This window comes from Eurosta solidaginis, chromosome 5 (assembly GCF_040869045.1).
Source record: "Eurosta solidaginis isolate ZX-2024a chromosome 5, ASM4086904v1, whole genome shotgun sequence".
Lineage (NCBI taxonomy): Eukaryota > Metazoa > Arthropoda > Insecta > Diptera > Tephritidae > Eurosta > Eurosta solidaginis.
Genome location: NC_090323.1, coordinates 3,756,519 through 3,770,054, shown reverse-complemented (window position 1 = coordinate 3,770,054; position 13,536 = coordinate 3,756,519). Strand labels below are relative to the sequence as shown.

At 35.3% G+C, this 13,536-nt stretch overlaps 1 protein-coding gene across 4 annotated transcripts in view; it reads right to left on the bottom strand.

Moving 5' to 3' along the window:
* Window positions 1-13,536, bottom strand: part of dysc (dyschronic) — a 249,972-nt gene that overhangs the window by 165,327 nt on the left and 71,109 nt on the right. For all 4 annotated transcript variants that reach the window (XM_067791659.1, XM_067791661.1, XM_067791660.1 and 1 more), the window contains exon 6: window positions 12,014-12,144. In XM_067791659.1, the coding sequence (XP_067647760.1) occupies window positions 12,014-12,144 (131 nt within the window). The remainder of the gene's footprint in view (window positions 1-12,013; window positions 12,145-13,536) is intronic.

Here is a 13,536-nt window from a genome sequence, read left to right as displayed (position 1 = left end):
ACTGAGTATAAAATTCGAAATTGATGAAATCTATGCAAACGAACTAAATCCGCTAAAAGCTGATGCACACAACACGCCACAAAGTATGTCAATGTGTGCGTGTGTACCAATTTTCACATTTTTGCCTTTTAATAAAATCGCATTTAATTTTACTATGTATTGTAGCAGGTATGTATGTATGTATGTATGTATATATATACCTTTGGTCACATATTTAATCTGAACTACCAAAATGTAATCAATAATTACCACATTAATGTCAATAATTATTATCATAATTCATTGTTTTGCTGGTCAACATTTTCAACAATTCGTTCAGTTGCTGCCAATAAATTTCGATAAACTGTTGACCTTATTTTCCGCGTAACAACAATGCATGCCTGTGTAAGTGTGCATGTTTGAACTTGCTTAACAATGTAATTATAACTATGTGAAATTTTGCACATTTGAATAAATAAACTGACGCTTTTTATTACCCAGTAACAAAATATTGTGGGTCTAACTAATGAGTGCGTCATGCGGATGCGCCTTTCACGAAGGCTGGACGATATATGCGATATTGATATATCGACTCTACGGGCTTGATAAGTAAACTTTTATTAATCAGATTATTCGACTTTTTATTGTTTAAAACAATACAAATTATGATATATGTCAGCTCGCTGGCTTAAATATGACTCCAAGGATCGAAAATCTTTAAGTAAAGCCATGTTCACTGATAAAACTTGATTCTTAATGTGTAATGTTAGAAAAGGTTGAACTAGCCAGTCAACAAAGACAGAATGTGTCCATAGTATTACAAGAATTTGTTTGCCGAACAAAGTGGAAACTAAATTTAGGTATCAGGACATTTATTTCTACATCCCAATTTCAAATTATGTGTGTATGATAGATCGGGTTGCGTCCTAAGCGGATCGATCGATTACAACCAAATTTGAAACACCCATTAGGAACTTTCCGAGGATGATCACAAAAGGCATGGCATCTCCCAAACAAATGGAATATTTTATACTGCATATCTCTGGATGTAGTAAGGGTAGAATAATTAAAATTAGTAAAAAACTATATAACGGTAAGTTTTAACACCGCTCGTAAAATGTGGAATTGGAAAAAGGGGGCGTGCAGCCTTTTCTTCAAATGGGATTCCTTAGAACTATGTTCGCCGTAAAAATTTCAGTTATTTGAACAAAACCTCTACATCATTGTAAAATCTTTTTATTTATAATCCAAATAATATCTTTAAAAATATCGTTTCCTATGGTTCTCAGCAATACCCAAATTGGCACACATTAACAACCTTAGAAGAAGTTAAAAGTTTGTTTAAAATATTTTGCATAGTTTTATAGAAATGTGGGGTGAAACCCAAGGGCGTAAGCTAGTAAATCCGCTTGGTGAGTGCTAGAAGTTTTCTAGGAATTAGCTTAATAAGCCCCTCGTGAGCCTTACGTCTTCTTCCTTTACGCATATGAGCAAAATTCTAATATCGTGTGATTTGCACATGATCTGAGAAATTTTGCAGCTTCGCGCTTCCATCCACGCCTTTGCTGCTTTTTGGATCATATCCAACTACTGTCTCCTTTAGATTCATCGGCTACCCCCTTTGCCAACTCTTTGCCCTTTTGTTACCTGCTATTAATTTATGACCAGGAACTAAGTATGGATGCATGGTCCGGCCAAAGCGAAGTCTCTCAACGGCTTGTATGCATGAAATGCACGTTTATGCTGAAAGCCTAGGAGCATCCTAACGTCGATGCTACAGGAGATGCAAATATGGCGAAGAGGAGAAAATGTTGGATCACTTCATAAACAACGAATTGGCGTTAAGTGGTGCTAGATAGCAAATCCCTGGAAGGGTTCTTTCTGTATAATATACGCCAAGTTGTGGAGTACGACATCAATTACTAGTTAGCTCTTATCCGGTACTCGATATGGTTCGAAGATGGGAGATAATGATGCCTTTTTGTAGTATTAAAACGGGCCTCCTGTCGCTGGTGTGTTTATGCCTATGCGGCACCCACTTCAATCTAACATCAAAAAAATATGAAAGCCTTCTCTTGTATTCGACAAGAAAAGTGTTCGACCTAGGCGTGTACCCAGTCAAAACCTTGCGAAGAAAACTAAAGACCACTTCATTACGTAGAATTTCAAGAAAAAGTGTCAGAGTAGTCTTAGCTATGATTGCACTCATTTTTATCTAGCTAGTAAACATTTAAGATCTAGTTGTTGCTTATTTGGCAACTTTATTGAATGGACCAGTCATTTTGTGGGGAACTGTGTTTTTACTTCTGTGCATACCTCGTTTTACGTTATGCGTAGAAGCGCCATTCAGTTAACGGAGCTTTCAGCATAATTTTTTTTTTTTTGCATGTTAAACACTCCACAATTTATATAGAATCTGTGCATAGTTTCCATTTATTGGAATGGGAAATTAATTTTTTGGAAAAAAACTTGCGTCTAAAATATTTGCTTACTAACATATTTCCATTAAATTTGTGCACATCGTCATGTGGGTCAACGCCCCACCCGACACCCGACCACCCATTCAAATTAGTGTGAAGTATTTGCAAATAACTGTTTTTATAATACGATATTGTAGTCACAAAAATATATTTTGTACGTGGGAATATAGACATTTGCAATGCTTCATGCCTTGTTGCAAATGTACATTAGGGTGGCCCTTCGTTGTATGGAGGGAAAAAAAGTGTTTGGATTCTTGATCTCACCCCCTAAAAATATGCGAATAGCTCAAAAATGAATATATACAAAGTTTTAGGTCAATCTAAAAAGATTAAGGGGTGGCGCAAAGGGCTTGAAATCCTGAAAAATGACGAATTTTTACAATTTCGTGTTTCAGGATTCCATATTTCTAAACCCTACGAAAATTTACTAATTTTCCATACCGTAATAAGATATGTATTTTCTTATTTTTTTTTTAAATTGCCACAATCTTCAAAATCGGTCTATCAGTAACAGAGTTACAGAGCAAAATATATATTGCTTTCGACAAACAAATATGAAGAGTAAGTAAAGTCTATGCAAATGTGTTTATCAGTGAATCATGGTATTCGGGTAAAAACGCTCAAATAAACTAATTTATACACAAATAATAATATCTCTTGAAGCCAAACTTGAAGTTTGTTTATTTAAAAAAGTATACACATATATTTTTTTATAAATTTTCTTTCGAAATGCGCGATGCCACAACAAATTTAAGCCTGCACTGCAACTTGTTCTTGCAAGAAGCATGTTGAAAGAAATTTTAAAAAAAGTATAAAACAATTAAAATATATATTTTAAAATTGCAACCAACTACAAAAAATTTCTTTGACATTTTCTTATTAAAACTATACAGCTCTTGAATGAACAAATTTTGAATAGTAGTTTTTTTTTTCAATAGATAAGTTGCGGCACTTTGCATTGGGATGGAAAACCACTCCCAGAAATAACAGGTCGTGAAAAGGTGAAACGACTTCCAGTTGTTGTTACTTACAGGAATGGTGAACAGTTAAAAGGAGCTCCAAAATTATATGCTGCAACAGGCTCGAAAATAGCTGATACGTTGATGAGCGTTTATTTGAATGGGATCTGAAGGATGATATTGTGGCCTGTTGTTTTGATACGACATCGGTTAACACAGGCGTTATAAAAGGAGCTGCAACGTTATTGGAAAAAAAAACTCGTGGGAAAATTTTTTTATCTACCTTGTCGTCATCATATTTATGAAGTTCTGCTGGGAGTTATTTTCCAGTAAATACTAGTAAGGACGTTCAGTTATTTCGGCGATTTCAAGAAAATTGCAAAAACATCGACAAAAATAGTTTTAGAGATTTGCTACAAAATAACGAAGTGAAATTACTTTTAAGTGATAGCAAAGATATTATTTTAAAAAAAACCCTCTAAGGAATAGTTGAAAAACAAAATAGTAAGAGATAACTATAGGTAATTATTGGAATTAACGTCTATAGCAGGAGCAGGTGATGGCATAAATTTTCGTACACCAAAGCCCACTCATCATGCTCGGTGGCTGTCTAAGGCATTGTATTGCTTAAAAATCTATTTATTTCGTCAACAGTTTAAACTAACGGAGTATGAAGATAATTCGATAGCAAGTATATGCGCGTTTATTATACAATTCTATGTTAAGCTTTGGTTTTACTGTACCAATCCTCATAGAGCACTTATCTTTTATTAAAGAAATTTATAAATATAGAAATACTAATAAAAAAAATATCTGACATTGCAATAAAAAGTTTTGTAACCACCTATGGCACCTGTCTGAAGAATTTTTCGATGATGACGTCTCTTGTACCATGAAGAAAAAGATTGTGGAAAAATCAAAGGCATAGACAACTGCGACAAGGAAACAGAAAATTTAAAGAGGTTACACTTAAAGCCCAGTGAAATCAATAAATTCATAGAAAAAGAACTACACAATTTTGTGACAGGAAATACAATTGATTTTTTTGGTCGGTTTGGGATATCATCTCAATTTCTGGAGGTAGATCCAGATACAGGAACCTATAAAAAAGCTAAGAGTACTGTTATAAATATTAAAGTAGTTAACGACACAGCAGAGCGAGGAGTAAAACTTTTGGAAGCATATAATAGAATTCTTACAAATGACGAACAAGAAAAGCGATAATTTTTACAAGTTGTAACTGATGCCAAAAAACAATTTCAATCACATACTATACCATCATTAATTAGAACTTTGGATTTAATATCATATTATATACGTGTCAGCTAAAGTTTCACAAGATATATGTATATGTTTTAAAAATGTATTTTCAAAAAAATTTATAATAATTAAATTTGAAACAAACTCATTTACGTACCGTGTTTAAGACATAATTTATTTTATAACTTTATTACTATTTGACCAATTTTTGTTGTTTTAGATTTATTTGAAAGCAAAATATCTCTAGAGCTTACTAATAACACGATAAATTACGTTTCACCCATAACAAATGAAGTAGGGTTGACTAAATTTAAGAAATTGTAAAAATTCGTCATTTATCAGGACTTAAAGCTCTTTGCGCCACCTCTAACCCTTTTTCGATTGACCTAAAACTTTGTATATTCTTGTTTTTAGGCTATTCGCATATTTCTAGGGGGTGAGATCCAGAATCGGAACACTTTGGAATATAAGGGCCACCCTAATGTACATCTATGTTTAAATGTGTGTGTGTGTAATACATTGAAATGTAACTAAACACTACAGTGAGTGCAAGCAGCGCATTTAATTCGCGTGTGGTTTTTTTGTGGGTTTATGATTCAAATTCACATACACACACACACACACACACATGACATGAATAACAACGTCTGGCTGCTTTGCTTTACTAAAGTCTCACAGTTTTTCTGCGCAGGTCTTTATGTATGAGTGCACTTTAAAAAAATATATCTCTGCTTTTTTTTAATAACAAACAATTCACGTTCACTCACATTAAAATGCAGTCATTTAAATATCTCTGTATGTATGTTTGTGTTGTGCAAACAAATGCATGGAAGAGAAAGCCATTTTTTCGAACATTTTTTGTTTAAATATTTTATTATTAATATTCATTTATTTCAGTGAAGTACTTTTTCAATAAATGATGTTTATACTTTGAGCTTTTAAAAGCAATGAAAATGTGAATAATATTACTTACAAATATTTATCAGCATATGCGTTTTTATAAAAAAAAAAAAAAAAACAACATAGTCTCCCTGAAGAGGCTCAATAACGCATCGAAACGCGTCGGACGAACAAAGAAAAACTAATGTTTTTGCTTTAAATTGAACGAACAAAAAGGCTCTAATAAATAAATCAACCCAACAATTCCCTTGAATAAAATTTATCTGTTGTTTGTTAGCCATATTTTAATTGGTGTTATTATCTGCTATTAGAACTGTTTTTTGTTCAATTATATTACCTAACTTATCTACTAATTTTTCTCATTTCTATAATGAAATCTTTTCTGCCGTAGATCTTTACCTCGTTTACTCGTTTTCTCTTAAAACTCTATACACAGAAATTTAGTTAAATAATTACGAAATATTCGAAAAAGTTTCAACAATTCTCATCATAAAAAGAGAAAAATTTGTTTGGCCCTGGCATTTTAACCTCATCTCAAGCGTTTGCATTTAGAAATATTCATTATTATTCGCATACCTAAACACACACATCCACACGCACACCACACCCATACAAATAACTACGATGCTCTAACAAACTAAATATAGTTTGCAACTGCAGCTACAAATACCAATGACATAATAATTGTATGCAACTCATAAATCACATATAAGTTTTATTTGCACATACCCTGTAGGGAATGAAAAAGCGGATGAACTAGCTAAAAAGAGCGCAGCCCTTGAAGCTTGCTCCGTAGACGTCCCAATTAGACTGGGCGAGATTAAGCGAAGGTGAGAGGTGCACATGATTGACCAAGCGGGAAAGGCGTGGGTTCAAGGGCAGAGCTGTAAAGTGTCGAAGATTATGTGTAGGCCTTACAACCTTAGACTAACAAAGTTGCATCTATCATTAAAAAGAGAGGGCTATATACTCATGACGAGTATTCTGATTGGACACTGCCTTCTGGCGTCACATGCCTTTAAATTAGGCTTGGTCAGTGATAGCAGATCTAGGAAATGCGGGTTGGAGGAGGAAACGATCGAGCACGTTCTGTGCTCGTGCCCTGCGCTGATTAGGCTAAGGCTCCAGCTATTACGACTGATACAGCTGTCAGATCTAGAAGCAGTAGGTGGCTTAAGTCCTAGGAAGCCAATAGGACGAAGTTATTTTATAACATAGGTCCTGGTTTTTGATAGGGTTTTTCATTTTGGTCGTTAAAATAAACTTCTGGTAACACTACGGACTCATTCAGTCTATTTGAGGTCCTCATGGACCGGCCAGTTCAACCTAACCTACTCTGTAGGGAAAACAGTAGCTATGACAGTAGTACCCATAACGTACTAGATGTGAATTAGCCATGATGCAGGTTTTTAAATGCTGCATGCTAAAACTGAATTGTTGGAGAGCTAGCTTGAAGCCTAAAACTTGATAAATAGCATTGTTTGAAATCCATCTTTTTCATATTATATATACTAAACTATATCATAAGCCACTTAGACTAGTCCTGGATTTCGATTCGAATTGAAAATTAGACCCATGTTGATGCCGACTGTAGTCTCAATTCCGTTTAGTTCGAAACGACTTCGGATCGTTTAAAGTTGTTTTCATATCAACTGTTTGTCATTTCCGTGGCGTAGTTAGAGCACTCAAATCAAGGTCGAGCGGTCGAAGGTTCAAATCCTTCCAGTTTTTTTTAATTTAAATATTTACTTAGTAAAAATTTTCATAGACTGGTGAATAGAGCTTTGTTCCTTGTACTTTCGCTTTTCCGCAACATATGAAGGAGAAAAACTTCAACCCCTTAATCCTGTATTTGAAGGGAGCCTCTCCGACGCTAGAGAAACTACTTTAGGTTATGATTCTACTCCCCATATTTAATAAAAGGCCGTTAAGCATGCCTTGTTGAATAAGCCAACACACGACCAAGTAGTATCATTTGGAAGAAAACGAGGAAAAACGCTGGATGAAAGGGGTTATAGCTTGCAGAGAAGTAGACATCGTTACAAACGATGAATGAGGAGAAGAGTGTGATGGTAGCAAAAAGTCAATAAGCTCGGTGGGGAAGCGATAGGCAAAAACGAACAGAGTGGAAAAGTGGTTACCTGCGAGAGTACCTCAATTCAGCTGCCAATATTACGAGGAAGAGAGTTTGGCCAGAAAGGAATGGCAACATCTCCCGAAGTGATTAATCAGCTTTTAAGGGAAGATCAAGATATATTGCGTGCGCACTTCGGGAAAATGTTATAGGCACGAAACCAGTATTTATTTGCGCCATTGCAAGATAAATCCAATAACTGCAACCTTAACACGCTAGAAGCCATCGAGTTAGAATGGGCCCTTGAAAGTCTTAAATAAAGGGAAAAAAGGAGGACATAGCCATTGGGGGCGGACTAAAAATGATGCTGACGATCCGTAAAAAAACCTTCAGCACACCAAAAATGCATGAATGGAGTTCATCCTTTTTTGTTTGACGGGATACTGATCCAGAAGCCGTGGTTCCCTTCTGTAGAGACAACAGGTGAAATGGCACCGCAATTTGTGGGGAGAAGGCGCTATAGACTAGTCGATTTTTTTTTTTCATATTCTGCAACTGAATTTGAAAATAGCCAGCAGGATAGCGTCATACATATTGTGACGAATACTAGCAACACTAAGGGGTACTATCATCTCTAAGCCGATACTAAGCAGTGACTCGTATGCACATCAACATATAAATCATTATATCTACGCATATGTCCATACGAGCAGCGGAGAAGAGACGCACAAACTCATGCATATATCTTATCTGAGATGCTCCCAAAAGTAGGCAATTATCTGTGGAAGTGTCACTCACATATACACGCACATATGAGAATCTGTACACGTGCATCTGTAGTTATAATTTTAAAGCAGTAACTAAGTAAATTCTGGAAGCGCCTAGAAGTATGCGAACAAGATATCGCAGAGTATAAAAGGCAGCAACAGTAGAGGCACGACAATCAGTTTGATTTAAGCAAGCTATCAATTGCGAAGTAAAAGATGTTATTGTGAAGTACTTTAATAAAAGCCATTTTGCATTATTGAATAGTGGAGTTATTTATTCAACGTTAGTAGAAGGTTGCAAATAAGAGGAATTTCCCCAAAATGTTGACCCAACATGCAGTAATATGCTTCATATCGCGTCGAGTTATGGGCTTAATCAGCCACGATATGACTGCATGTTCCTGGATAAGTCATGTATCTCCAAGACCACCTTAAGAGGGAAGCAATAGGAAACTAAGATCCCTAAGGAGGTCGCTACAGTGGACAAATTAGAGCCGAGCAACAAGGAGCTAATCCCGCAAAAATACCGATATGAACGGGAACTCACACTGGAATGGCAAGAAAATGATACCGAAAATTTTGAAATGAGACCGATAAAAAAGGTACCGGAAATAGCCTCGAAATAACCCCGAAAGGGCGTTTTCTCACTGGCTACCAAAATAAGGTAGTATTCCACTCAGCCGTCGATTTATGACGAGATTGTGCTAAATTTAAGTACTTTTACGTTCCGGAAATATTTATTTTTTACTTTTGGAATACTTCTTTCTTCAAAATGCATTCGAATCATAGTCGCTCAACATTAAAAATTTCCCTACAGGGTACATATGCATATACGTGCTTCCATACAGATGAATTGAACAAGAGAAGTACCTCAATGAATGAGTGAATATGAATACGATTTATTGTCGACATGCACGTGTGTGTGCGCCTGTGTATGTGTACGTGAATAAACGGTTGACTAAATATGTAAGCTGATCGACGATAGTTGATAAAACTACTAAACAGAATGCATCAGAGCAAAAAGTGCTGCTCATCGACGTCAGCTGTATTATCATTTTCAAAACATATGTGCGTTTGCGTTGCATATGTGTGACATTGATATGAAATGCTAAAGGAAATTACATAAAAAATCAATAATTAATGTGCAGCAACATTCAAAAACAAAAAAAAATCATAAATGCTCCTCAACGTTAACTTCATTGTTAGTAAAATTTAATGGCTTTTGCTAAGCCTGAATGACAATGAGTTATTAGTACGCGTAACGGTTTTTGTGTCTGTGTATGCGTATGCGAATGTGTATGTCTCTGTATGCAAAATGAACTTCAGCTATGTAAGTGTGAATGCGTGTGTAAGTGTAATGTTGGCAGCTTGCATAAGGCTGTAGAAATATGTTTGTTAATATGTTTTCATGAATAAGTAATATGAAGCATTATATTAAGAGAATAATTCATGTTTATGCGCATGTGTGTGTGTATGTGAGTAAGACATTATATTCATCAAGAAAGGCGAAAATTGTTGTCATTATATTAACTACATATGCACTCAAGTATGCCTACATGATTGATGCTTTGAAGTATCCCGTAGGAAAACAGAATTCAGGTCAACTCACATGTAAGTCAAAATTGAGTCAATTATATAGTGAATTAGTTATCTTGTTTCGTATTAAAAGATCGAAAAGAACTAATCTGAAAAAACGAGTGAGACTCTTTTCGCGCCGGGAGCGATGACTGCCAGTCAACCATATCAAAACGTAGGCATAAGATCCCTATTTTGGGGTGCCTTATTTTCGTGAAATAAAGCGCTTTTTGCCTGATGAAGTTAAAGTCGAAAATTCATTGAACCGAAAGTTAGAATTATTGCGTGATGAGCCATTTGTCACTTACAGCAGCGAACAAAAATATAGCAATAATAATTGCTATAAAATTTTTATACTAAGCTGAGCAGAGCTCACAGAGTATATTAATTTTGTTCGCATAACGGCAATCCGTAACGGCATAAACTAATCGAGATAGAGATAGATGAAACATGGTAATTGGATTGGTTTATTGACGCAAAATATTACTTTAGAAAAAACTTTGTAAAATACCATATTAAGTAGAAGAAAATGACAAAATTTCTGCAGGGCGAAATCAAACGCCCTTGGAATCTTGGCAGGAATACAGTTCCTGGTATTACATATATAAATAAATAAGCGGTACCCGACAGATGATGTTCTGGGTCACACTGGTCCACATTTCGGTCGATATCTCGAAATCGTCTTCACATATTCAACTAAGGGCCACTCTCTTCTAAAACCCCATTAATACCTTTAATTTGATACCCATATCGTACAAACACATTTTAGAGTTACCCCTGGTCCACCTTTATGGCGATATCCTGAAATGGCGTCCAACTATAGAACTATGGCCCACTCCCTTTTAAAATACTCTTTAATACCTTCCATTTGAAACCCATGTCATACAAACACATTCCAGGGTTACCCTACGTTCATATGCTAAATGGTGATATTCCCTTATTTTGTCTCCAAAGCTCTCAGCTGAGTATGTAATGTTCGGTTACACCCGAACTTAGCCTTCCTTACTTGTTTCAATTAAATTCTTCTTTTTTAACTTTCGATATTTTTCTTAAAACCTGATATGAATGTTTTTACCGAAACTTTACAAATCTCAAAGGCGTTTCGAAAAAATTCGGAAATTCGAGAATATTTTACAATATTTTCGAACTTTTTAGTTAGAAATCTTCGAATTTTTTTGAGTTGCAGATTTTTCAAAACTCGCATTGGTTTTTGACAATTTTTTTTCCGAAGGGTGTTTCAGATTTTTTTCCATATAAAAACAATTTCGCACTTTTTAAAAAATTGTTAAAAATAAATGCGAAATTTGGAAGACTTGCAAACTTGAAAAAAAACTCAATGAAATCCAAACAAAAAGTTCTAAATTTCTATGGATATTGGTTTGCATAATTTCAGTCACAAGACTCAAAGAACTTTTTCTTGAAGTATCGAAAATAAAGAAAGAATTTATTTGACGAAATTTTATAAAAAATTCCCACTGTTATTTTTCTGTTCGATGCTGTACATCAGTTATGGTGCTTACGCGTCATATCAAATCGTAAATAAAAAGCATACAAATCGAAAAAGGACGATTCTCATAATTCCTCAGCTTTTTGATAAAATGACCCTTAACAGGCTTGCAATTTCTGCTGGCAAAAATGTTCGCGCAGGGCTTTTCTATAAGGACCTACTGAGTTTGAAGTGAAATGCTTATGCTTAATACGATTTTGTATGTATGCCGTTCATTTTGTTATAAATCTAGCTTAATAACATTTAATGATGTGAATGGGTTATGAGCGTATGCGTCAATCGATGTACATATGTATTACAACGATGTATGTATGTTCGTATGTGTGTGACGACAATTGTTTGATGGCATGATTGTTCGATTGATTGATTATTCGATTACGTGCATTCATATGTAGTATGTATGAAGATCTATATATCTTGTCTTTGTATAATGCGTGATAATGTTTGTTAGCCAATATATATTTGTATACATATAAGAGATAAGTAGATATGTATACAAGAAATATACTCACTTTTAACGCCTCCTCGTGATTTATTGAAGTAAATGGCGTACCATTCACCTCTAGGATTGTATCACCGGGGCGCAGGCCGGCCCGCTCCGCCACTGAATTCTCTTCGATGCGTGAGATATAGACGCCCAATCCTGTACAATTTGCGTTAGTAAGCGTAAAAGTCATTATATTGTAGCGAATTTATATAATTTATTAAATCCATGAATTGCGTGTTCGTTGATGTGATTAAATTCACAATTGATTTTTTTGTTTTATAATTGCAAATGATATGACGTAGGCATGAGCAAAGAAGGTTAAAGGAATGTTATTAATATTCATAAGTTTGTAGTTATACTAGCAACTCGTTAATATAATAAAGGAGATTTATTAATAAAGTTTCTCAATGGAAGTTCTGCACGATATCGACAAAGGAAATTTAATTATTTTTTTGATCTTGAAAACGACCAAATTTTAATGTTTTCGAAGACTCTCTGCAATTGCTGATGATGATATGTTAAGTACAGCAGTTTTATATAGGACACTAACAATAGCTAAGTGGCAAGAACGGTGGGAGGCCTCGAGTAAAGGACGTTGGACCTTGACATTACTGAACTACCATCTCACGCAGATACTGAGTGGACACGGCGGTTTCAAAGCGTATTAATGCAAGAGTAGGATAGAGAAAGATTCTCTTTGCCCAAGATGTATTACGGAGTTAGAAAACGCAGAACACGTCATGTTCCACTGTCCCCGTTTTCACAAGGAAAGATTCACCTTGCATAGAGTTTTTGGGGAGGAACTTATCATGAGCAATTTAGTATCACAAATGTGCAAAAGGAAGGAATGCTAGACTGCAGTGAGCAGAATGGCATTTATAGTCATGACACGCCTAATGGATGCTAAGAGGGAGCGCAGATAAATGTGCAGGCGAAACTGTGGCGATTAAATCGACACTCAGAGCAAATAGCGGGCACCTGAGCACAGGGCAACAGTAGGCTCTCAAAAAATGATAAATAGGGAACGCCAACCTGAAGTAATGCGAAAGTGGTACTCGGGTTGGCGACGGTTCGAAAATTGGGATTGTTTTTTAGTCTACGGACATAGGGTTGCTGCGAGGGCAGAAATTATGGTGCATTGGACATTTTTCAGCCCACCCGCAAAATAAAACAAAAAAAATACATACAATATTAAACAAGGAAGTCCTTTTGTACTTTGTAAAGGAACCTTTCGTTCGAGTAAACTTCTCTCTACAAGCCCGTAAGACCAGCGTTCGTTGCAAATGATAAATTATTGAGGTCAACACGTACCATAAGGTTACAAGAGATTGACAAAGTACTATCCGCGACCTTTTTAGAATAATTTTAAATCAGGAGAACCTTATTTTAACTTAAATTCTTGGAAACAAAAGATGTATGGTGAAATCATTCATTAAAAGATGTATACTTATATGATATCCAGAAGGACAATAATTTCAACGAATAACGAATTACTTTTAAATACTTTGTATACTAACTCAGAAGGCTCAGACTTGAGAAACTGCGCCT